Genomic DNA, 24,133 nt, shown 5'->3' with positions numbered 1-24,133 from the left:
ACGTAATATTATTTTGATTATCTTCATTGCTAAAAATGATATTTTAGTTGTAATTGTAGAAATTAGAATAGTTAAAATAATATAAATAATTCAATCAAACAAGTATTATTATCCTATCTTCCCCGTTTTTGTAAAAGCTACACTTAAGTCAGAGATGATTGGGATGTTCTTCAAATCGAATGACCGACATCATGAAATCCATAACATATAATTTGTACATAAAAATATTTAAGTTATTAACATTAAATATTTTATTGACATTGTTAGGATTCAAACTAGTGTTGAGAGAGTAAAGTAAATAGTTTAATGAAGAGAAAAATGAATAACTAGTGATATATGAATTTTATATACTATTAGTTCATCATCCACCATTAATTTTTAATCATTATTGACTCTTTAAAAAAATAATACAAATCAATGGAGAATACATTACATAAGTATTATACACTTTAATAAATTTGCTAATATTTAAAAAACAAATTAAAAATTCAGGGCAGTTGCCCCCACCTGTTCTTTCAATAATCTGCCACTGTCCAAGAGTAAGTTTTTTACACTTACTACAAGAGTAAGTTTTTTACACTTACTCCCTATCTTAGCCATCAATTATATGGATAACTAATGATTTAGATCTACGCACTAATTCAAGTCATTGGATTTCCCTATAATTGATGGTTAGGAAGAGAGTAAGTTTATAAAACTTACTCTCTTGTGGATCCTTCCTCTTAATTATGATGATTTAGTTTCTATTTTAAAACTATGTATTAAAGTTGTTAGGAAAATTTGAAAACATATTTTAATTATAGTAAATGGAATATGCAGTAATTAGACATTTAAATAAATCTTAAAACGTTCTCAATTAATATCATTTATTCATTTTATGTGTCATTTATTATTCCATATAGATCATTAAAATATTATTGTATAAAATTGTATGGATGAAGACATATAATCAAGACCATGATACAATTTTAAAATAGTATAATAAACTATTGTAATTGTACATAATCGCTAACACAAAATATTATAGCATTAGTATGTATTAGTTAAATTATATTATTTATTTTTTCTTTACAATTCTCATAATTACGTCATTCCCTACCTAATGACATATACATTTGTTAATTTTGATAATTCAATAAATGTCATAGTTCAAAGTACTGATCCAGATATACAAGATCATTATAAAAGGAAGAATTTTTATAACCAAAGATAATACTTGCATCAACTATTGAAATTATTGAACAAATAAATAAATAAAAATTAGTTTAATTTCAAATAAAAAAATTTATAATTCAATTCAATCAACTATTAAGTTGAAACAAATATTTCTAAATTTCATAATATTATATGATAAAAATGAATACAATAGTTCTGATTCCATTGATATGTGTAATACTAATGAAAACCAAAATTCAACTTATTAACTTATCAATTTTAAATGTATTTACAATATTTAGTCTTCCTAATGATATAATCAAGTTTTTCCATAATATGATATTGTGGATATTTAATATTTGTGAGATTGAACAATGATGGACATTGAATTTTAAAAGAGATATCAATTTCAAAATAACAAAATTTGAAGTTGTTCCTTATCTTAAAAAACAACATAAATATGATATATATGTTCTTAATTATGTGGTAAAAAAAATACCGACACGTGCATTCACACATGTAATTTGCTAGTTGGATAAGTATAATGAAGTTAGATGGAATTGTTTGATGATAGATCTGACGGCAAAATGAAGTAAAGGCTGCCACTGATAACACATTTCTTTGAGTGCAATTCAAGCCTAATCGAAACCTCATCATGGTAAGTTATGGTTAAATGTTTATATTTTAAACAGAAACATTAAATTAAGTGATTTTATTACAACTATTGCAATTAAGGATTGCATGCATAGTTTGGTCCCATAATTCCAACTCGGGCCTACTCGCTTGTTTGGTAAGGTGTACCCATATTTTTTTTTGTTTCATTCTTTTAATGACTTCCTTTATTTTAAGATCGTATTTAATTATTATTGATTTTTAAATATAAATAAAATAGATTAATGATGTATTTACTATGTGTAATTTTTTATTAATAATAGTATATATATTACAGAGAAAATAATATAAATAAGAAGTAAAAATTAAAGATAAAATAATTCAATGTATTGCCAATGTAATTTTTTTATTGTAACATTTATGTATTATTAATGTAAAAATTTATACACAATTACTATATTATCGACTATTTATTTAGATTGTTTTTTTAAGAGTCAATGATGACTAGATATGAAAGATAAATAATACAGCAACAATATCTAAAATTCATATACTATCATTACATACAGTTTTTCCTCATTTTTATGCTATCATAGCATAATCTATTATTTATGTTTTAGTCACAAACTCTAACTACAATAATAGAGTGTAAAATTTATTAAAGTCAAAATTAAAATATTTAGTGTTAAGATGCACAAATAATATAGCTCATTTATTCACCATATATTAGTTAATGCTATATGTGCCAACCTAATGACATGTAATTGATGACAACTACAAACTAATTTTATAACTAGATTTAATCCAATCATATCTTCAATAAATGTGTACAAAATTTAGTATGTGTATATGATGCTATACATAATGAAGTATAAGTTAGGATAAAGATGGGGATTATATTAGACAATCAATGGTCAACAATAAAACTTATCGAATCTTTATAATATAGATAAATAAATGTGCAAAAATCATTAAAATCTTATTTCATAATAAATAAGAATAGACAAAACTAAAGGTTCCCACCAAGTAATTTAGTTAAATACAGTTAGGATACATATATTATGAGCACCAAAGCATATGTTTCTGAAACTTTACAACTGCACAACACTGATTCTGTTTCTATTTTAAAGCAGACAAGAATCATCACACTTTTTCCACGTTTCTTTGTCTATTCCAAAAATAACATGTGATACACTATAGGTTCTAAACTCAGCTCTTAAGCCTTTAAGAGAAAGCGACTCATAGCACTTGTCTAAGATGTGAATATGTTGTGACCACATTATAGAGAATAACCAAATGATAGATGCTGGGAAATTTCCAATGTGGTGCACTTTGACCGAAAAATTATGATTTTGGTGCACCTTTTAGAAAAATTACAAAACTAGTATAACTTTATAGAAATCGGCAATGCCATTGCCGATTTATGTATTTTTTTTCTCTCTCCTCCCCCAAAATCGGCACTGGGGAGGGAGTTTTATTAAAATAAATTTTTTTTTAAACTCCCCCTTAATCGTGAATGAGGGAGTTTTATACTTTTTTTTATTTTTTTTCTCTCCCCTAAATCGGTAACCGGAGAGTTTTTGATTTTTTTTTTTAACTTGTGGGAGTTATTTATTAGTTTTAGGGTTTAATTTTTCAAACACAAATTCTAACTACACATAACATGATAAATTTTGTCAACCCTAACCCTACTAACATAACACAATAATGAAAAACACACATAATATTAAATATTATTAGTTTTAGATATTGTGTGTGTTTTTCATTATTGTGTTCTGTTACTAGGATTAGGGTTGACAAAATTTATCATGTTGTGTGTAGTTAGAATTTGTGTTTGAAAAATTAAACTCTAAAACTAATAATATAACTCCCACAAGTTAAAAAAAATAAAAACTCCCACAAGTCAAAAACTCTCCGGTTACTGATTTAGGGGAGAGAAAAAAAATAAAAAAGTATAAAACTCCATCCCCTTGACGATTTAGGGGGGAGTTTAAAAAAAAAATATTTTAGTAAAACTCCTTCCTCAGTGCCGATTTTGGGGGAGGAGGGAGAAAAAAAATACATAAATCGGCAATGGGATTGTCGATTTCTATAAAGTTACACTAGTTTTGTAATTTTTCTATGCACCAAAACCGTAATTTTTTGATCAAGGTGCACCACATTTGTAAATTTTCCGATAGATGCTACTATCAAGCATGATGACACGTGGAGGTTTTTTCTTCCTGTTAGCGCTATGTGGTATGAATCTAATTCATTATCCGAGAGATAAGTACTATAAAAACAAAGTAAAAAAACAAGATGCTATGATAGTTTTATGTTTTTATTTATAGTAAAATAGCATTTTTGTCATCGAAAACAAAAGAAAAAATAAGAATTCTCATCTCCGATACTAGAGAGGATCCTTGCTCCTCACTCTCATATTTCTATGTGAAGTGTGGCAAGAAAAATGGAAGTAACATTGTTTATCTCTTAGTGGCAAGAAAATGGATTTGGGTACCGTAGAGTGCCTAAGAGGGAGATTACTTGCAGAGAGACATGCTTCAAGGGTAGCAAAAGAGGATGCAGAATCAATGGCCAATAAGGTAATTTTCAACTATTAAAGTAGAACATTCAATCTTGAATAACTTGTATCAATTTTATTCTTTCTGTGACAATTTATATTATCAAATACAAGGAATGAAAATGGCATTGCTATTCTATTTTGCTTTGTTTGAACAAACTTTGTTATGTGATTCTATTTCTCTCTACAGTTTGTTGAGTTAGAAAGGAAACTTAAAAAAGAGATCAAACTAAGAGACAAAGCTGAAAGGAAGCTTAAATTTCTAAAGAAAAAGCTTGAATCTTTCAAATTATCCTCACCATTGGGGCAATGTTATTCATCACAGAAATGTGAAAATTCTTGTGGATCATCCTCATGTAGTTCGGCTTCTAAACTTTCAGAAGGGAATGAAACAAAAGCTCATACTACAAGTCCATCTTTGTCAGAAAATGCAGTCCACAATCACAATGTTGCAGAAGCTTTTGTACTCATTAAGAACATATATTCTGGTTCTCAGTTCAATGATACTTGCAGTTTTGAGAATCCAAATCAAAGTTTTGAGGATTTGAAGAATGGTGAAAATAGGTATTCAAAGTTCTGGTAATTAAATTTTCCTTAATCTGGTTGATTAGCTTATTTCCTTTTGCAATGTTGCAGGCTTTCACATTCAAGCTCAAAATCATTGGCAAAAAGTTATCATTATCATGAAACTGGTGATTATAGCTCTAATCCAAGTCCAACTCATGCTTCTACTGAAAATATTTGTCATAATCCAGATCCAAGGTTTGAGGATTTGAAGAATGATGAAAGCACGTACTGCATTAGAATTTTGTCTCTATAAATATGACCATTTTTAGCTTTGGTTCCTATTTAATTTTATTCAAATTTTGTCCTCATTTTAATAAATAGAAATAGTATGGTTCCCTCACTAGAGACTAAAGATGCACTATCTCAAAATTTTAAAATATTTCTAGGGACAGAAAACGAATAAAATTTAAATAGCTACTAAACCTAAAAACATGTTTATTAACATGTGTTGTGTCAATCAGTTACATGTTAACATTATGTACAAAAAGGTTTAGACAAAAATACCTTTAATGTTTTATTATAACAGAGTTTAATAACATGGGTTAATTAACTATCAAAATAAAAAATAGTTTTCTCTCACCATAAACCCTAATATGTATCTAACTCAAAAATACTTTAGTCATGTTAGCAAACCCTTTTAAATACAACCATAATTACAAATAACATATTTGGAAACAATGTCAATGAAATGATCCTCCAGAAAGCTATAATATTAACAACTTAGATAGAAAGAATGCAGATCAATCCCTATATTAAATAACTAACCATATGATATATCCGCAAGTATTTGTACCGAATGCAGCAAGGGCAAGGCATGAAAATAATACATTAAAGAGGAAAAAAGAGTCAATCACTAATATAATTAAAAAGGGACATGTGGCAGCTGATCCTAGTGATCAGGTCATAAGGAAAACCAAGAGAATTCATATAACTAACTTTAGGATGCAGGATTTTCATTGGTTTAGAGTCTAGTATATAATGAAGTTGTATACTCCATTATATACTAGACTCACCATTGCTGCTATCCACTTAGATAAGGAAGTTGTACCTTGATATTAGATGATGATTCATACTAACCCTTTTCACTCATGGGTGGCCCTTACACATGCTCTGGAACTCGAATTTGGTCCATCCTCGTATGAGTGTCCTCGGTCCCATTTATTCAAGCTCACCCAGCTGGGTTCAGGCCAAGATTATTATGTTCAATTCACTGCGATGGCTAACCGAGTGCACGATATTATAGCAGAGGCCTTCTTAGATTGCTTTATTGGTGTGTTGAAACCAGATATTCGCTGCGATGTTATTGCTCAAGCCCCTTCCACACTGATTAGACCAGTTTCATTCGCCAAGTTGTATGAAGAAAAATACATCCCTAAACCCAAACAATATTAGCCCAGCCCATTTTCCAAAACACTCACCCTACCCACAAGCCTTCCCATATCTCAAACCCTCAAATCCACTAGCTTTCCACCTTTCCTTCCTAACCCGGTTTCCACTCCTCCTCTTCGTAATGCCAATATCAAGAAGATTACACCTGCGAAAATGCAACTACGCCGAGAAAAAGGCCTTTGTTACACTTGTGACGATAAGTTCTCTCCAAGCCATTGTTGTCCTAACAAGCAGTATTTACTCCTTCAAGTTCAAGAAGATGATGGTCCAAAACCTCAGTCTGAACCTCCTGATCTAGAACAGGTGTCCGAGTTGCAATTATCACACGAACACCACTTATCGTACAATGCATTAAAAAGGTCTTATGGTCTTGGAACAATGAAGTTTCAAGGCTCTATTAACGACATGACGGTCCAAATTTTATTGGATAGTGGGTCGAGTGATAACTTCTTCCAACCCCGACTAGCCAATTGTTTAAAATTATCCATTGAGTCAATTCTCAACTTTCAAGTGGTGGTGGGCAATGGTAGTGCCCTAGCGGCTGAAGGTTTGGTCAGGGATCTTAAGGTCAAAATCCAAGGACATTCCTTACGATTACCAGTGTACTTATTACCTGTTACTGGGGCTGATTTGGTTTTGGGAGCTGCTTGGTTGGCTACTCTGAATCCTCACATTTCAGATTACAGTAAGCTCACCTTGAAATTTTATTTCGGGAACCAGTTTGTCACTGTGCATGGTGCACAACCCGGTTTGCCTACTCCAGCTCAATTCACTCACTTGCGTCGCATGCATCATACTCATGCCATTGATGAATTATATACTTTGCAATTTCAACAGATAGAGGGCTCTCTTGAGTAGGGATTGAATCTGCCTAGTGACATGGAGCCTGAATTAATGGTTCTATTGCATAAATTCTGCATAGTTTTCTCGATTCCGTCAGGACTCCCTCCTAACAGATGTCACAATCACTCAATTCCCTTGCTCCCTGGCAATGCTCCTGTTAAAGTCCAAACCTAAAGGTATCCTCATAGCTAGAAACAACAAATTGAAATTATGGTTCACGAAATGCTTAAGGAGGGGCTTATTGTGCCGAGCAGTAGTCCTTTCTCGTCACCAATCATCCATGTCAAAAAAAAGGATGGAACATGGTGCTCAATTTTTTTTCTAAATTGGATCTTCGGTCGGGGTACCATCAGATATTGGTAAACCAAGAAGATAGGTTCAAGACAACATTTCGGACTCATCAAGGCCACTATAAGTGGACTGTGATGCCATTTTGCCTCACTAATGCCCCTGCCACATTCCAGAGCTTAATGAATGAGATTTTTCAGGGATTAATCCCAAGGTTTGTTCTCGTCTTCTTTGACGACATTTTGGTCTACAGTCCTTCGTGGCCTTCCCATTTACTTCATTTGGAGACAGTATTACAATTGCTCTATGCTCACAAGTTGTTTGCCAAATTGTCCAAATGCTGATTTGGCCTTCAGCAGGTGGATTACTTGGGCCATGTTGTCTCCGGGTTAGGTGTGGCAATAGAGAAAGATAAAATACAAGATGTATTAAATTGGCCGAATCCAAAATCCTTGAAACAACTACGTGGTTTTTTAGGTCTCATGGGCTATTATCGTAGTTTCATCAAAGGCTGTGTTATGCTAGCTGCCCTTTAACCAAATTACTAAAGAATGATATTTTCAAGTGGGGTGCTACTGCTGATACTTCCTTTCAGACCCTTAAACTTGCAATGACACAATCCCCGATCCTCACTTTACCAAAATTTTCTAAGCCTTTTGTCTTAGAAATCGACGCATCAGGAATTGGGGTTGGCACAATTCTCAGTCAGGATCAACATCATATTGCCTTCTTCTCCAAAAAGTTAACTCATAGAATGCAGAACCAATCTGCATACACCAGGGAATTTTATGCTATCACTAAAGCCATTGCTAAATTTCGACATTACTTGTTGGGACACAAATTTGTGATTCGCACTGACCAGAAAAGCTTGAAGAACCTGACCAATCAGACCCTTCAAACCTTGGAACAACAAAATTGGTTGCCAAAGCTGTTAGGATATGATTTTACAATCGAATATAAGTCAGGGAAGGAAAATATTGCAGTTAATTCCCTATCTAGATCATTTTTCTTGGCTTGGTCTCAGCCTCACTTCAATTTCTTGCCTACACTAAAAGAAGCCTTTTTATCAGATTCACATTTGAAGAATATTATGGATTTATGATCATTGAATACACCTCCTAGTCCTCATTATTCTGTGCAAGATCAATTGCTTTATTAGAAAGGTAGATTGGTTATTCCTTCTTCACATGAATTAATTAAGCAAAATTTGAAGGAGTTTCATAGCTCCTAATAGGCGGCCATGATGGTTTCACAGAACATTGGCTCGCATGCAAAAGGATATCAAGCAATTTGTGCAGAATTGTTTAGTTTGCCAACAAGCAAAGACTGCTAACACTTTTCCTACGGGGTTGCTACAACCGCTACCAATTTCGGATCAGATCTGAGAGGAAGTGGCCATGGACTTCATCACTGGTCTTCCTCCTTCCAATGGGTTCACGGTGATACTGGTGGTGATTGATAGGCTGTCCAAAAATGGCCAATTTTCAGCCTTAAAAGCTTGCTACTCCAGCAAATCAGTAGTTGATATATTCATGCACACTATGGTGAAATTGAATGGCATCCCTAAGACGATTGTTTCCGACAGGGATAAGGTATTTACCAGCAAGTTTTGGCAACAATTGTTCTGACTGAGTGGCACGTCCCTATAGTTATCCAATGCATATCATCCCCAAATAGATGGGCAATCTGAGGCTTTAAATAAGTGTTTGGAAATGTATCTCAGTTGCTTCACTTATGAGTCTCCTAAAGATTGGGCTAAGTTACTACCTTGGACGGAGTTTTGGTATAACACTTCATATCATCATAGTGGTGGTATGACTCCTTTTAAAATTGTCTATGGAAGATACCCTCCTAAATTGGTTAAGTACACCTTGAACCCTTTGGATGAAGTTTCAGTTCAAGAACAGTTATTGCAAAGAGACTTGTCCCTTCACAGGGCTCAACACCACATGACGATCAATGCTGATAAGAAACGGAGACCAATGGAACTTAAGCTAGGTGACATGGTTTTGGTGAAATTGCAGCCTTATAGACAACATTTTGTTGCTCTCAGGAAGAATCAAAAACTCAGCTTGCGGTATTTTGGCCCCTTTTACCATCATCGAAAGAATTGGGCAAGTTGCTTACAAATTATTATTGCCTCTAAGTGCTAAAATCCATCTGGTGTTTCATTGTTCACAACTCAAACTTTGCCACGGGGAACACTCTCAATTGTACCTACCATTACCTATTACTAGTACTACTTTGGCTCCTCTCCATCAACCAGTGGATGTCTTGCAATCTCAGGTCATTTTAAGAGGACAACAACAGACACAACAACATTTGATTCTATGGGAAGGTTTAGATGTCTCTTAGGCCACTTGGGAGGACCAATCTACATTGCACGAGGCATTTCCGGTTTTCAACCTTGAGGACAAGGTTAATCTTAACGGGGAAGTGTTGTACTGAATGCAGCAAGGGAAAGGTAGGAAAATAATACACTAAAGAGGACAAGAGAGTCAATCACTAATATAATTAAAGAGGGACATGTGGCAGCTGATCCTAGTGCTCAGGTCATAAGGAAAAACAAGAGAATTCCTATAACTAACTCCAGGCTGCAGGATTTTGATTGGTCTAGAGTCTAGTATATAATGATGAGGAATGAGGAAAGATGGCATGGATGGAATGATTCTAAAATCCCCTCTCTGATTAGTCTTTTATGATTGACTCCTTACTTTTTCTATTTCTGCATATTCTCTGTAATTGCTACTGTTAGTAGCCTTCCATTTCCTTGTAAGAAAGTTCATCTTGTCATAATACAAATTACAAAGAGAATTATTTTTGCTCATTAAACAACACTTGAACTAAGTTATTATAGTATTCCATGATTTGCCAGAGAGACATGGTTTCATTAGAATTTTCTGGTTTTCCGTAGTATGATTACATTATTTGTAGTAAATCACAATGAATTAAAAAGGCATTAAATTTATCACATTAGATACTCCTTTTTTTGACTTGGAAAGAAAACGGGTTGGGATATAGGGAGAAAAAAGGAAAACAATTAGACGAAACTTGCTAGCTTAGAATTTTGGCTAGTCCAAAGGGGTGGTTTTAAAATTTCTTCCTTGTTGGTTGTTGCAGATGTCCATTTCTCCAAAACATCATTAAGGCAAAATAGACAGCAGTAAGCCAGTAACAGAAGGGAAGGGGTGAGTGCTGATCAACAAAGGCAAGTAGAGAATTTTTTAGACCGAGCAATGTTTTAAATAACAATTTTGGTCGTAATTGTGGTCACGGTTGTTGAGTTTGGGCTCTCTTCCTATGTGGAGAAAGACCCAATTAGGCAAAGTCCATTTGTCCCATTTAATCTAATTGATATGGGTCAGATGAGACAAGGGTGTGAAGTTAGAGTAGGCAAAAAGATGCAATAGAAAAATGAGAGAAGTTGAAAGAACTCAACCCGTAGGAACTTATAACAATTGTGGGAGATTTGCGACTGCATCTTCGTTCACCGTTGAATCGGACTAAAATTTAGACAGAAGGTTCACAGCTTCTGGTACTTCATTCTGAACGGTTTGATTGGTAAGAAGTCATCTGAGGTGGTAAAAAACGAGCCAAAATAGTGCCTGTTTTTCTGGTTTTTCTACAACTTTATGTTCTCATTTTCAAGCTTATTGCTATATTGTATGATGTATTGTTGAGCATGTTGTGTGCTGTATTTTGGAGACCCTCTTGTATTCTTATTTTGATCATAGTGGAGCTTGATTGACTAGCTTGTGCCCGTGGTTTTTACTTCTCACATTGGGAAGGTTTTCCACGTTAAAATTTTGGTGTCCCTTATGTGTTCTTAGTTACTGCATTATTTGTTATTGCTCCTCGTAGATTCTAGCAAGTTGGAGAAATTATTATCCACTGCCTATACTCTGTTAGAGATTTCTTTGTCATTGTGTTGAATTTCCCATCAGAGCTCTTTGGGCGAGATGGGAGAAAATTTCTAAATTGTATTGGACAAAAGCTTTGGTTGCTGAAGACGGTGTGAATGCCATGGATATGGAGGCTTCTTTGTGGCGCCGTAGACTCAATCATATCAGTGAAAAAAGGTTGAACAATTTAGCCAAAAAGGATGTACTTCCAGGATTGAAGAGTGCAGAGTTGGAGAAATGTTCTCATTGCATGGTTGGTAAGCAGACTGGACCATCCTTTAAGAAACATCCTCCTCAATGAAGTTAGAGTTGCTTGAATTGGTACATTCTTATATTTGTGGTTCATTGAAGGTAAAGTCATTTGGTGGTGCACTTTACTTTGTTATGTCTATTGATTATTATTCAAGGAAGATTTGGGTTCATTTTTTTGAAGACAAAGGACCAAGTGTTTGAAAAGTTCAAACAATTCCATGTTTTGGTTGAGAGACATTCTGGCAAGAAGCTGAAATGCATTCATACTGACAACGATGGTGAGTATTGTGGACCGTTTGATATTTACTACAAGCAGCAAGGTACTAGATATAAAAGACTCCCCCTAAGACTCCTCAGTTTAATAGCTTAGCAGAGAGGATGAACAAAACTTTGGTTGAAAGAGTTATGTGCATGCTTTCTGAAGCAAAATTACCTAAACATTTCTGTGGTGAGGCTTTGTACACGGTAGTGCATGTTATTAATCTTAGTCCTACAATTGCTCTAAATGCTGAGGTGCCAGACAAGATTTGGTTTGGCAAGAATGTCAAGTATGATCATTTGCGAGTCTTCGGTTGCAAGACATTTTTACATGTTCCAAAGGATGAAAGATCCAGTTTGATGTGAAGACAAGGCAATGCATCTTTATCGGTTATGGTGAAGATGAATTTGGCTACAGGTTGTATGATCCTGTTGAGAAAAAGGTTGTTAGAAGCCATGATGTGAAGTTCATGGAAGATCAAACCATTGAAGACATTGATAATATGAAGAAGACTACACCCGAGGAAGATAATAGATTGTCTGATATTGATCCATTTTGGATGCCTATACATGATTTGGATACAGTTGAGAATAACACTCAAAATGGTGAACAATATGATTATGTTGGTGATCAACAGCTTGGAGATGAGTTAGATTTTCTCACTGATATTGGTGAAGATGAACATGATATGTCACAAGATGAGAATATTGGTGATGTTCTTGAACCACCTCCAGTTCAACTTCGGATGTCTAATAGGCAGAGGAAACCGTCTACCATGTACCCTTCTGATGACTATGTTGTTATGACAGATGGAGGAGAACCTGAACACTATCATGAGGTCATGGAGAATGAAGAAAAGAAGAAGTGGTTGGATGCAATGCAAGAGGAAATGAAATCCTTACATGATAATCACACTTTTGATTTGGTCAAATTGCCAAAAGGGAAGAAGGCTTTGGAAAACAAGTGGATTTACAAGGTGAAACAAGAAAGTAATTCTACATCTCCAAGGTATAAAGACAGATTGGTGGTTAATGGTTTCAAATAGAGAAAGGGTGTTGATTTCAGTGACATTTTTTCTCATGTGGTGAAGATGTCATCTATTATAATTGTATTGAGTTTGGTTGTTACTCTTGATTTGGAGGTAGAGCAAATGGATGTAAAAATTGCTTTCCTTCATGGTGATTTGAAGGAAGAGATTTATATAAAACAACCTGATGGTTTTCTTGTTAAAGGGAAAGAAGACTATATGTGTAGGCTGAGAAAGAGTCTATATGGTTTAAAGCAGGCTCTATGACAATGATACAAGAAGTTTGAGTCTATTATGTGTGAGCAAGGCTACAAGAAAACTACTTATGATCATTGTGTCTTCATTAGAAAGTATGTTGTTGATGGTGATTTCATCATCCCGTTATTGTATGTTGGTGACATGCTTATCATTGGGAAAAATATTTCTATGATTGATAGGTTATAGAAGAAATTAGGCAAGTCATTTTCCAGGAAATACATGGGAGCTGCTAAGCATATTCTTGGTATAAGAATCATGCGAGATAGGCAAGAAAAGAAACTTTGGCTGTCATAGGAACACTATATTAAGATAGTGTTTAAAAGTTCCATATGGAAAATGTTAAGGCGGTAAGCACTCCTCTTGCTACTCATTTTAAGTTGAGTGTGAAACAGTGTCCTTCAAATGAAGCTGAAAAATCAGATATGTCATGAGTTCCTTATGCATCTTATATGGGAAGTTTGATGTATACAATGGTGTGTACAAGACCAGATATTGCATATGATGTTGGTACATTTAGTAGATTTCTGTCAAATCCAGGTAGAGACCATTGGAATGTTGTAAAATGGATTTGAGGTATCTTTGTAGGGGGAGTTGTAGCATGGAAATATAGGTTGCAAAAGTGCGTTGCATTGTCCACTATTGAGGCAGAGTTCATTGCCATTACAGAAGCATGCAAGGAGTTGCTTTGGGTGAAGAAATTCTTGCAGGAGCTTGGTTTTGTCCAAGACAAATACTTGTTATTTTATGATAGTCAAAGTGCAATTCATCTTGGGAAGAATTCAACTTTTTATTCTATGTCCAAACACATTGATGTGAGGTATTATTGGATACGTGATGCTTTGGATGCTAGGTTGTTGGAATTGGCTAAGGTTCAAACAAATGATAATGGTGCTGAAAGACGAGGTGGAAGTTTGAAACTTGTTGTAAGAGAGAGATGGGTTTAGGCTTCCTTCCTATATGGAGAAAGACCTAGTTGGACAAATTCCACTTGTCCCACTTAATCTAATTGATATGGGTCAGATGAGGCAAAGGTGTGAAGTCAGAGTAGGCAAAAAAAGGAAATAGAAAATTGAGAGAGAAGTTGAAAGAATTCAACTCGTAGGAACTCATAACAGTTGTGGGAGATTTGCGATTGTGTCTTCGTTCACCGTTGGATTGGGCTAAAATTTGGGCAGAAAGTTTACAGTTTCTGTTACTTCATTATAAACGGCTAGATTGGTGACAAGTCATCCGAGGTGGTAGAAAACGAGCCAAAACAGTGGCTGTTTTTTCTACAACTTTGTGTTCTCATTTTCAAGCTTGTTGTTCTATTGTATCCTGTATTATTGAGAATGTTTTGTGCTGTATTTTGGAGACACTCTTGTATTCATACTTTGATCATAGTGGAGCTTGATTGATTAGCTTGTGCCTGTAGTTTTTACTTTTCACATTGGGAAGGTTTTCCATGTTAAAATATTAATGTCCCTTGTGTGTTCTTAGTTACTGCATTATTTGTTATTGCTCCTCATAGATTCTAGCAAGTTGGGAAAATTATTATCCGCTGCATATACTCTATTAGAGATTTCCTTGTTCTTGTGTTGAATTTCCCATCAATGATTACAGTCATGATTGTGGTTCTTGTGATTACGGTTGCTATGTGAATTCTTTTGTGATTAAAAAATAATTTTTAATTTGATACTGGCTAAATGTGGTTCAATACAGTTGTGTTGCGTCTGTGTTATTGTAATTTGGTGTCACACTACAACCACAATATTGCAGTTACATCAAGTGATGATGTCTGCAATTTAAGTCAGCGTGTATAAATTTTCCAAGAGTTTAGAATGTGTGTGGATTATTGAGCTCTAAATAAGGTAACTATACTAGAAAATTTTCCAATTCAGGTTATTGATAAATTGTTGGATGAATTATTTGGGGATAAATTTATTCTCAAAACTACTTTTATAAGCCCCAAATGACAATGAATACCATAAAATTGCATATCTTATGATGCCTTTTGGTTTGATGAATGCAACTACTTTTCAATCTCTCATGAGTGAGATCTTTAGACCATTGTTGCAATGGTTTGAGCTATTTTTTATGGCCTATTCCAAAGAATGTGAAATGCATGAAAGGATTTCTTGGTTTAATCAGTTACTATGGCAAGTCTTTGAAGAATTTTAATAAGAAAAGCTTACATCACATAACATACTTCCAAAAAATCAAATATTTAATCACATGTGCACCTATCCTACTTAGTCACAACTTTATAGTGAATGATCAAGACTTTTTAGGTCTAATCAAATCACTTTAGAATTATGAGCATTGTGACATCAAAATGTTATTATACATTTAGACTTAGATGCCAAAACGTCCTCTCTAAAGTATTTTTGAACTTAGATGTTAAAATGTTATTACGTTGTTAGACTTAGGTGCCAAAACATTCATTCAAAAAAAATTTCAGACACAAACGCTCAAATTTTATAATGTTGATGGTCTTAGGAGCCAAAACATTCCCTCTAAAGGATTTTTGGACTTAGACACTGAAATGTTATTACATTATTAGATTTAGAAGCCAAAACATTTCATCAACAACATTGTGAGACTTGGACTCTGAAATGTTATGTTGTTGGACGTAGATGTCAAAATGTTTTCTCAAAAAACATTGTCAAACTTTTACACCAGAATGTTACGATATTGTTGGACTTAGACAACAGATTTGCCTTTAAAATAAAAAATGTTATCAAACTTAGAAGTCAAAATATAATGATCATTCGATTAAACTAGACTTCTATAATAAAATATCATCACCTTAGAAACCATCTCCTAGAATTGGGGGATGATTCACAACATATATTGCATTTTTTTATTGATTCATTCTAATTAATTAAAATGATTCATTTTAAATAAAAATTAATATTACTAAATGTTTTTAAATTAAACTGAGAACTCCAAGAAGAAAGTGATTAGTATTGCCAAAAAAAGGATGCATATCTCTCTCCAATGTTCCTCTCTCAAAGTCACAAACTTTATGGATCACCACAAGACCTTTTCTCCAAATTTCCATTTTTATCTCTTTTCTCCTTACATTGTGAACAACCAACAGACAAAAAACAAAGAATAAAACAGTCACTAAGAGACAAAAAACAACTTTTTCTTTGTCTTCCATATTCTTTTCTTTTACTCTTTTTTTTATCCTTGCTGGGTTTTCTAAGACACAAATTTTAATTGTTTTTCCCTCTATTTGTGTTTTCATTAGTGCAATTTCATTATTTTTTTGAATACTTTCCTTAACATAACTCCATTACCATTGCAACTTCTTTTGGTATCTCTCTATTTTGGTGTATTTTATAAGTCATGCTTTAATTCTTTTTGTGAGTGTTAATGAGTTAACCACCACCTTGGCCATTGTTGGAGCTGCTTCAAGTTCCAATAAGATGGGATTTGTTGAAGGAAATAAAGAAACAGGAGAAAGTAGTGTTGAGGGTGATAAAAGTGAAGGTACTCATGATTCTTTGAGCAGACAACCTAGTGAATCTTCTGTGTATGCAACTGATCAAGAGGAAGAAGATGAAGATGGAAACAAGATAGAATTGGGTCCTCAGTGCACTCTTAAAGAACAACTTGAGAAAGATAAGGTTTTGTTTGTTTCATATTAATGATTTTGTTTCTATGCTAATGTAATATGCTTTTGTGCTTTCTGTCTTACTCTTTTCTTTTGTTATATCCTGAAATGTAATATATAAAGGATGATGAGAGTCTAAGGAAATGGAAGGAACAACTTCTTGGGAGTGTGGATGTGAACAACATTGGAGGTATCTCTTTTTGTATAAAACATAGTTACAAGATATATAATATCAGTTATATTACAAGATACATAATATCAGTTATAGTGTATCATACCGAGTTCTATATTATTCATCATTTTTTACATTATTATTGTAAAGAACCTAGTACATGGTATGTGATATGTAGGATAAATGAGAGAATCATGTATTCTAAAATATAATGGTGTTGATGAGGACCATTTACCTATATAAGATCTAGAGTGAGGATCCACATTTATTCTACATTCTGACCATTAATTCTATAGATATTTAATGGTTTAGATCTATTCACTAATTCAAACCATTTGATTTCCCTATAATAAATAGCTAGGATGAGGAATAAGTTTAAAAAACTTACTCTTTGAGTAAGTGGATCCCTCCTCTAAGATCTAATTAACAAGAACTCTAAATCATTCTGTCAATCTTTTATTTATGCTTCTGAAGATGTGATTGACTGGAAGTGAGTCTATTAATCTTTTATTTACATTTTCTTCATTTCTATTCATGCTAAAATGTGTTAATTTTAAATTTTATTACTGGTATTAATGATATGTTCATTTTGTGAAGTTATTTAATTAACTGCATGATGTTCTTATGATTTGTTATAGGATATATAGATAGTTCACACTTTCTTTTTATTTTAGTATCTTATCCTACTAATCTCATATTATCTCTCAATCCTTATACTTTTTGCTCCTTTTTCTTTTGATTCTATTTTTCTATTACCCTTTTTTAATTAAACTTTCTATTTGTCATGTGTGTTGATTGTAAGTTCTATATTGTCAATAAACTTGGTTATAATTTCTTTCCAGAAATTCTTGAACCTGAAGTCAAAATTACTAGTTTGTCAATAATCTCTCCTGGTAAAGATGACATAGTTCTTCCCATTCCCGAAAATGGAAAACCACAGGGCTTATGGTTTACACTTAAAGAAGGTAGTCATTACATTCTAAAATTCACATTTGAAGTGAGCAATAATATTGTGTCTGGCTTGAAATACACCAATACTGTTTGGAAGACTGGTGTCAAAGGTAACTTTGTTCATTCTGAGTCTAGTTTTTGTTTTCTAAACTTTGCCTTCTAAGTTTAAATGTACTTTCAGTCCCACGACATTATCTTATGTGTGTAATTTGTCTCCTGATGTTTATTTTTTAGCAGTCGATGCCCTCAAATTTATGCAAAGTTAGTCTCTCTATAAATTTTCATCCGAAAACTAAGAATGGTGTGATGTAATTACGCCAGCATTACCCAAGCAGGCTATTTCGATTAGCTTTTGCACCGTGGCTGACTAACTTTGCATAACTTCATAAGTTAAAGGTCTAAAAATCACCCGTAAAATCGGGGAAGAAATTTCACACATAATCGAAAGTTGAGCAACGAAAAGTGCAGTTAAGTCTACTTTGTAATCGGAAGCGTTCTATGACAACAAGTCTCATTTCAGTTGACAGCTCAAAAGAGATGCTTGGAACTTTCAGCCCACAGCCAGAGCCTTATACACATGAGATGCCAGAAGAAACCACACCATCTGGGTTATTTGCAAGAGGGCAATATTCTGCAAGATCAAAGGTAAAATATCAATGAATACATTATAAACCAGTGCCTTTATCCTGCTCTGAAATGAGTAAAAAACACTAGATTTTTTTCCCTTTGAATAGTTCTGCATTTGCAAAATTTTAACAGGATCATTATCTGGTGATATATCTCCTAAATTTACTATAGGGTATCTGTGTGTATATCAAGAAGTATTATTGTATTTCTAATAATTATTTGATGAATTTGTGAATATATACAACTAATCAATGATAAAACCAATACTGCTGTTTTTTTCCTTTTGCAGTTTCTTGATGATGACAATAAATGTTACTTGGAGATCAACTATACTTTTGATATCAGAAGGGACTGGGCTTAATCATACATGGAGAGCTTTCTTGTGTGGAATAGTAACTCTCCTTCAGTTAGTCTTTTTTTTAAATTTATATTAGATTTGTTCAAGAAATTCAGGTGTAGTACTAGATTTCAGAATACCTTTGTAGTATTGACTACATGGAACATAGAGAAAGAAGATTACTTGATAATTTTCCTAATAAAAATTCCTTGCTTCTCTGTCAATTATGACTACTAGCTTAAATGTAGGTTGGTTTGGTTCGGGTTGATCGTGTCATCTAGAGTCTAGACCCAACCACCAGAGCAATCACCACCTGGAGTAAATGGACAAGGTAGTTTAATCATTGCAGTCTAAAAATAATAGAACGGAAGTAGCAAAGATACGGCTCTATTCGTTCAGACAGTTTTAGAACAGCTTCTTTGGACGCATATTTTTTATTGTTTGCATGTTTGCCTGACAAGGCTTTAGTCGATCCTTCACACGCATTTAGTTCTTTCAAAGAATAAGCTTTGATATTATCTGTAGGTGAGTTCAGAGTGGTACTTTTAAGAGAATGCATGGAGTGTAACCTTCTCAGAAGTGCCTATAAATACAGTGGCATAACAATAGAAAGTAAATGAACGAGAAAAACATAGTGGTTCTTTTTTAAAAAAACTAGATGAAACCTGTGAGATTGTAGCCAAAAGCTATGTAGCTAAGTAACTGAAATTTTAGTGCTGGGATAGAAATTGTCATTTGCTGAAAAATTAAAATACAATAATGAAAAAGCAATTATTGGCAGCTCCCAACACTAGCATATAATTTTTGGAAAGCTAATAGAATTAGCTTTCAAAAGCTAGCTTTCGAAAGTTATAATTTTCCTTTATTTTTTGTTCACCAAACAGATGTATAAGATTTTTGACTAAATCAATAACTTGTAATTTACCAAATAAGCTATAAGTCACGGGTGCCAAACAGATAAAGTATTAAGTGGAAAGAGTACACAATATAGTTTACCTGTCGGTTTTCCTCGGGCAATGAAGCATTATTCTCAACCCATGAAATTGCAAGGTCAACATGTTTTAGGACTGTCGCAAGAAGTGTGACAACATAGAGCTCAACAAGTTGCAAATATTGATCAATCTCCAAAACAAAGTGTCTGCCATATCTAGTTTCACAGTCAACATTTGGTTCAGCAATAAGAGTAGCATATTGTGGATCCACAGGATTCCATCCATTAAGAAAGTCCTCAAGATATTGTTGAACATGGTCTAAATCAGAACCTTGTTCTATTTGAGAACAGGCTTTGAACCAACAACAAAAAAGAGAAAAGAATGAACATCGCAGAGTTTTAGTATAGTGTATAATTAACTTGTATAAATAATAATGTAAATCACTCTTTGCATTGAGGAATTATTGGCCTAGGCTTTGGCACAACAGTGTTGCTGCTTAGGATCCTTTTGTGAGTTGATTGTTGAACGTAATAAAGGGAAGGGAAAGACAATACACTTGTGAGATGATGTTGAAGCTTTCATTTTCCCTTCATTCCCCTCAAAAACTCAAACCCAACTCAAAAACGGATGTTTGGTAACCGTCATCACAGGTTCAAATCCCGGAAACAGTCTCTTGGCTTCTAGGAATATGGTGTTGTACATCTACTCTCCCCACATCCAATTGAACATGTGCATGTGGAAATGGAGATTGAGATAAACGGTTGAGATTAGAGGAAGCAGTTGAAGCAGCTTGTTGGTACATGGAACAAATAAGGTACGTTTCAGCAACATCAATCTCTTCCCATGTCGCAGCCGCATCTGCGTCATCCATAGCTCCGTCACAACCTTTCCCCCCTGTTTCCACCATTTCTATGGGGAATAGGGAATAGAGACATAAGGAGGGAGGTAAAAGTTTGGTCCGGTTCTTGCTACAATTCAGTAACCGAATCGAGACATAGGCATTGATCCGTTAGCCTCAATTTTTTATCCCAAAATTTGTTCTAAGAACCAAACCAATTTGTTCGGTTTTTTGGTTTGGTTATGTGGTTTTTATGTTTTTTTTTCTTGCATCAATTGAAAGTTAAAAATAAAGAAATATTGTTTTTTATAAATGGAAAAATAATATTATTACGTGATAATTATGTGATTTAGCAAGAAAAAACAATTGACCATATGTAATAGAACAATTCACAATTTGTATATAATAATTTAGTAACATATATATATCAATTAGTAACATATATAGCAATACATGTATAATAATTTATGATATATGTTAGTTTCAACTTTCAAGTCTATTATCACGAAAGTTAAAATTTAGTATTATATATAATACTAAAATGACAACAATTTAGTAACATATACAATACTACTAATTTCCAAAAAAATTATAATTTAAGCCACAAAATTGATTGAAGAATTCTCTAGCATCTATTTTTTAATATGTGGTTTGATTTAATTCCAACCGTTTCTAAGTTTCTAAAATCATGAATCGAACCTGAATGGTTCCTAAAAATAACTGAATCGAACCATGAAATTGAATTCAACCACATTTTATGATTTGGTTTGGTTAAGTTTCTCAATTTAAACTTCACGCTTCTAATCACAAGATTGAGAATAAAATAAGAGGATGTGTCTAACTGGGTTTATGGATGGGGTGGGAGAATTGAGGAAATCAATTTCTTATTATTTTAATTTCTTTAAAACATACTTCATTAAATTCCATCATCAAATGAAAAGGATATATATATATAATATAAGCAATCTATTTCCTTTAAGTTAAATTACTTAAATTCTTATATGGCTAACAATTTTCTATAAAATATATAAATTATATTGGTTCATCACTGATTAATAATAATATATCATTTAGATTATTTATCTCAAATTTAATAAATTTTGAACATTAATAAATATATAATCAAAATAGTTTCAATGTTTATATATATTTTAAATAAATATATTGTGTTAATTTTGATGTATATAAATAATTACTAAAATATGTTGCATTTTTTTTAAATTTTAATATATGAAATCAATATAAATGATTAGTTTGATTATTTTTATTTTATATTAGAAGTTAATAGTGATGTAGGAGTCAATAAAATTTAACATAGTGTAAGTGGATCTCACATATAGCAAGGTACATAATTTTTGAAGCCATCATGTGAATATTAAAGTTTTTTTTGGTACATCGGAAATGAAAAAAAAAACTAAAGCATAGAGGAAAGATCCATCAGCAAGATGGAAAGATCTCCTGTAAGAGGTGAGTCTCATAATCTAAAGTCTTCTTGGAGTCTCAAACTCATTTTAATCATGTAATCTACCACCATTTTGCCTTCTCTCTCGATATGATAAATCTGGACGTCCCAAGTTCTCCTAAGAATATCATAGATGTTGTGAAGCACACGAACAATATGGCTCAAGTTAGTCTACACCTTATCGTTAATGACATGAATTGCTTCCAGACAATTAGACTTCAGAGTAATCTGACGATGACCCAAACTCCAATCTAGCTCGAGTCCATTATTAATGGCCATAAGCTCAGCTTCAATAGAGAATCATGTCCCAAAGTTCCATGTGAACCCAGCTAACCAAAGACCACCATGATTGCAGATAACATCACCTTCATCCATTATTTGATCATGCGATCTACAACTACCATCCACATTAAGTTCCACACTCCCAACTATGGCACCAATAAACACTCATAATAGAGGCTTTGGTCAATAAAGTATTAGTAGCGGTCCAATCCCTGAAATCGTGGTGGACATTACGAGAGACATAGGAGAGATCCCAAGTCACATTTCCAAAAACAGTATGATTCCTCCAACACCAACTCCACTAGATGCCTACTAGGAAGAGACACATGTTAGAGCTTATTGCATGATTAGTCATCCAAGACAAGAAGGAGTCGTTAGACCAGAAAGGTGGATTAGTGAATCCCAAGCGACACCATAGAAGGGAATAGTTCTTTCAATCTCTGAAAGTGTGGAGAAGATCCTCAGTTATAGTGTTGCACCTCCCACAAATGGGTGTGATAGACATTTTCCTCTTGAAACAAAGAGAGTTAGTAGGCAAAGAATTATAAACAGAAAGCCATAAAAGCAACTTAACTTTCAAGGACAAGAATTCTCCAAAGCCAACTCCAATGAGTATGAGTAGTTGTAGGATCTTCATTACTTTTTAGCCACCAATAACCTAAATTAGCAGTATAACACCCCGAAGTATTAGTTTCCCAAGTCCAACCTCCAAAATTATGATGAGACGACGACACTAGAATGGTAAGAATGAGGTCCTTGACATGGTAAGGAATTAAGGTGTACATCATACCAAAATCCCACGAAAGGCCTTTCCATACCTCCTTCACACGCATTTGAGTGTTAGAAATATTAACAAAATTCACCATATGACAGAGTTTACCCATATCCATCCAGTTATCGTACCAGAGAGAATAATCACATCACCCAACTGAAGGATGAAACCATTTCTAAGCTCCTTGGTAGCTTTAACAATACCCATCCAGACAGGGGATGCAGAGGACTTATTTGGGGCAAAAAGGACGCAATGATCTCCAAGGTACTTATCTTGCAGAACTTTGCATCAAAGCTTGTTGTGCCCTTGGATCAAATTCCAACTTAACTTACCGAGGACGGAAATATTAGTCGTATGGGTATCTTGGATACCAAGACCACCAACTTTTTTGTTCTTGGTGACAACCTCCCAATTGACCAAGTTCAGACTTCTCTTTTTGGCATCACCACCCCAAATAAAATTCCTAGTCATTCGGTCAATGTCATTGCATATACTCTGAGGGAGCCACATACACTGTATGGTATAAGTGGGAAGAGAGGTAATAACAGACTTGACAAGGCAAAGTCTATCTGCCTTGTTCAGCAAATTGGACTTCCACGTGCTCACACAATGTTGGGTTTTTCAATTAAGGGATTGAAAACAGATCTTCTAACCCTACCTTGAACTCTAGGGATCCCCAAATAATTACCAAAATTAGCGACAACATGCATCCCACAAATAGACAATAAGTTATGTTTTCTTTTGTTAGAGACGTTTTTAGAACACATGAACTTTGACTTCTCGATATTAACTTTCATACCAGAAGCCTTGCAAAATTCCTCAAGGGTAGTGGTTGACACATTCACCTGAGTCTTAGAGGCTTTGTAACACATAAGGATATCATCAGCAAATAGAATATGTGAAATTGGTGGCCCTCCTCTGGAAAGTTTCAAAGGCTACCAAACACCCAAATCCACCTTCTCTTGAATGAGGAAAGATAATTATTCCATACATAGCACAAACAAATAGGGCGACATGTGGTCGCCCTGACGGAGACCACGAGTTGGT

General features: G+C 33.7%; 3 protein-coding genes and 1 long non-coding RNA gene across 4 annotated transcripts in view; 2 read left to right on the top strand and 2 right to left on the bottom strand.

The window, feature by feature from the left end:
• Positions 1 to 5,147, top strand: part of LOC109333943 — an 8,772-nt gene extending 3,625 nt beyond the window's left edge. Inside the window, exons 2-4 of the mRNA XM_019569523.1 lie at positions 4,231 to 4,349; positions 4,518 to 4,891; positions 4,964 to 5,147. Coding sequence (XP_019425068.1) covers positions 4,231 to 4,349; positions 4,518 to 4,891; positions 4,964 to 5,147 — 677 coding nt within the window. The remainder of the gene's footprint in view (positions 1 to 4,230; positions 4,350 to 4,517; positions 4,892 to 4,963) is intronic.
• Positions 16,115 to 19,024, top strand: LOC109333668 (rho GDP-dissociation inhibitor 1-like). Its single transcript, XM_019569203.1, has 5 exons — positions 16,115 to 16,726; positions 16,837 to 16,903; positions 17,728 to 17,946; positions 18,357 to 18,481; positions 18,753 to 19,024. The coding sequence occupies exons 1-5, from the start codon at positions 16,526 to 16,528 to the stop codon at positions 18,822 to 18,824; spliced, it is 684 nt and encodes a 227-aa protein (XP_019424748.1). The 5' UTR covers positions 16,115 to 16,525; the 3' UTR covers positions 18,825 to 19,024.
• Positions 17,863 to 18,391, bottom strand: LOC109333669. Its single transcript, XR_002106037.1, has 2 exons — positions 18,164 to 18,391; positions 17,863 to 18,128 (listed from the first exon to the last, which is right to left on the bottom strand). It is a non-coding gene; the product is annotated as an uncharacterized LOC109333669 (long non-coding RNA).
• On the bottom strand, positions 19,040 to 20,654 carry LOC109333942. The gene is made up of 3 exons (XM_019569522.1): positions 20,400 to 20,654; positions 19,797 to 20,192; positions 19,040 to 19,383 (listed from the first exon to the last, which is right to left on the bottom strand). The coding sequence occupies exons 1-3, from the start codon at positions 20,637 to 20,639 to the stop codon at positions 19,141 to 19,143; spliced, it is 879 nt and encodes a 292-aa protein (XP_019425067.1). The 5' UTR covers positions 20,640 to 20,654; the 3' UTR covers positions 19,040 to 19,140.

Source organism: Lupinus angustifolius, chromosome LG19 (genome assembly GCF_001865875.1).
Source record: "Lupinus angustifolius cultivar Tanjil chromosome LG19, LupAngTanjil_v1.0, whole genome shotgun sequence".
Classification (NCBI taxonomy): Eukaryota; Viridiplantae; Streptophyta; class Magnoliopsida; order Fabales; family Fabaceae; genus Lupinus; species Lupinus angustifolius.
The sequence above is the reverse complement of the archived record's forward strand: the minus strand, read 5'-3'. Positions and strand labels throughout refer to the sequence as shown.

What these genes read in the sequence shown, in the direction of transcription:
- LOC109333668 (XM_019569203.1), top strand. Translation starts at nt 16,526, where the DNA reads ATGGGATTTGTTGAAGGAAATAAAGAAACAGGAGAAAGTAGTGTTGAG. An exon ending in GGATGTGAACAACATTGGAG is followed by an intron (nt 16,904 to 17,727) that starts GTATCTCTTTTT and finishes ATTTCTTTCCAG; the next exon opens with AAATTCTTGAACCTGAAGTC. An exon ending in AATATTCTGCAAGATCAAAG is followed by an intron (nt 18,482 to 18,752) that starts GTAAAATATCAA and finishes TTCCTTTTGCAG; the next exon opens with TTTCTTGATGATGACAATAA.
- LOC109333942 (XM_019569522.1), bottom strand. Translation starts at nt 20,639, where the DNA reads ATGGTGGAAACAGGGGGGAAAGGTTGTGACGGAGCTATGGATGACGCA. An exon ending in TTCCTAGAAGCCAAGAGACT is followed by an intron (nt 20,193 to 20,399) that starts GTTTCCGGGATT and finishes CTAGGCCAATAA; the next exon opens with TTCCTCAATGCAAAGAGTGA. An exon ending in TGCCCGAGGAAAACCGACAG is followed by an intron (nt 19,384 to 19,796) that starts GTAAACTATATT and finishes CTGTATTTATAG; the next exon opens with GCACTTCTGAGAAGGTTACA.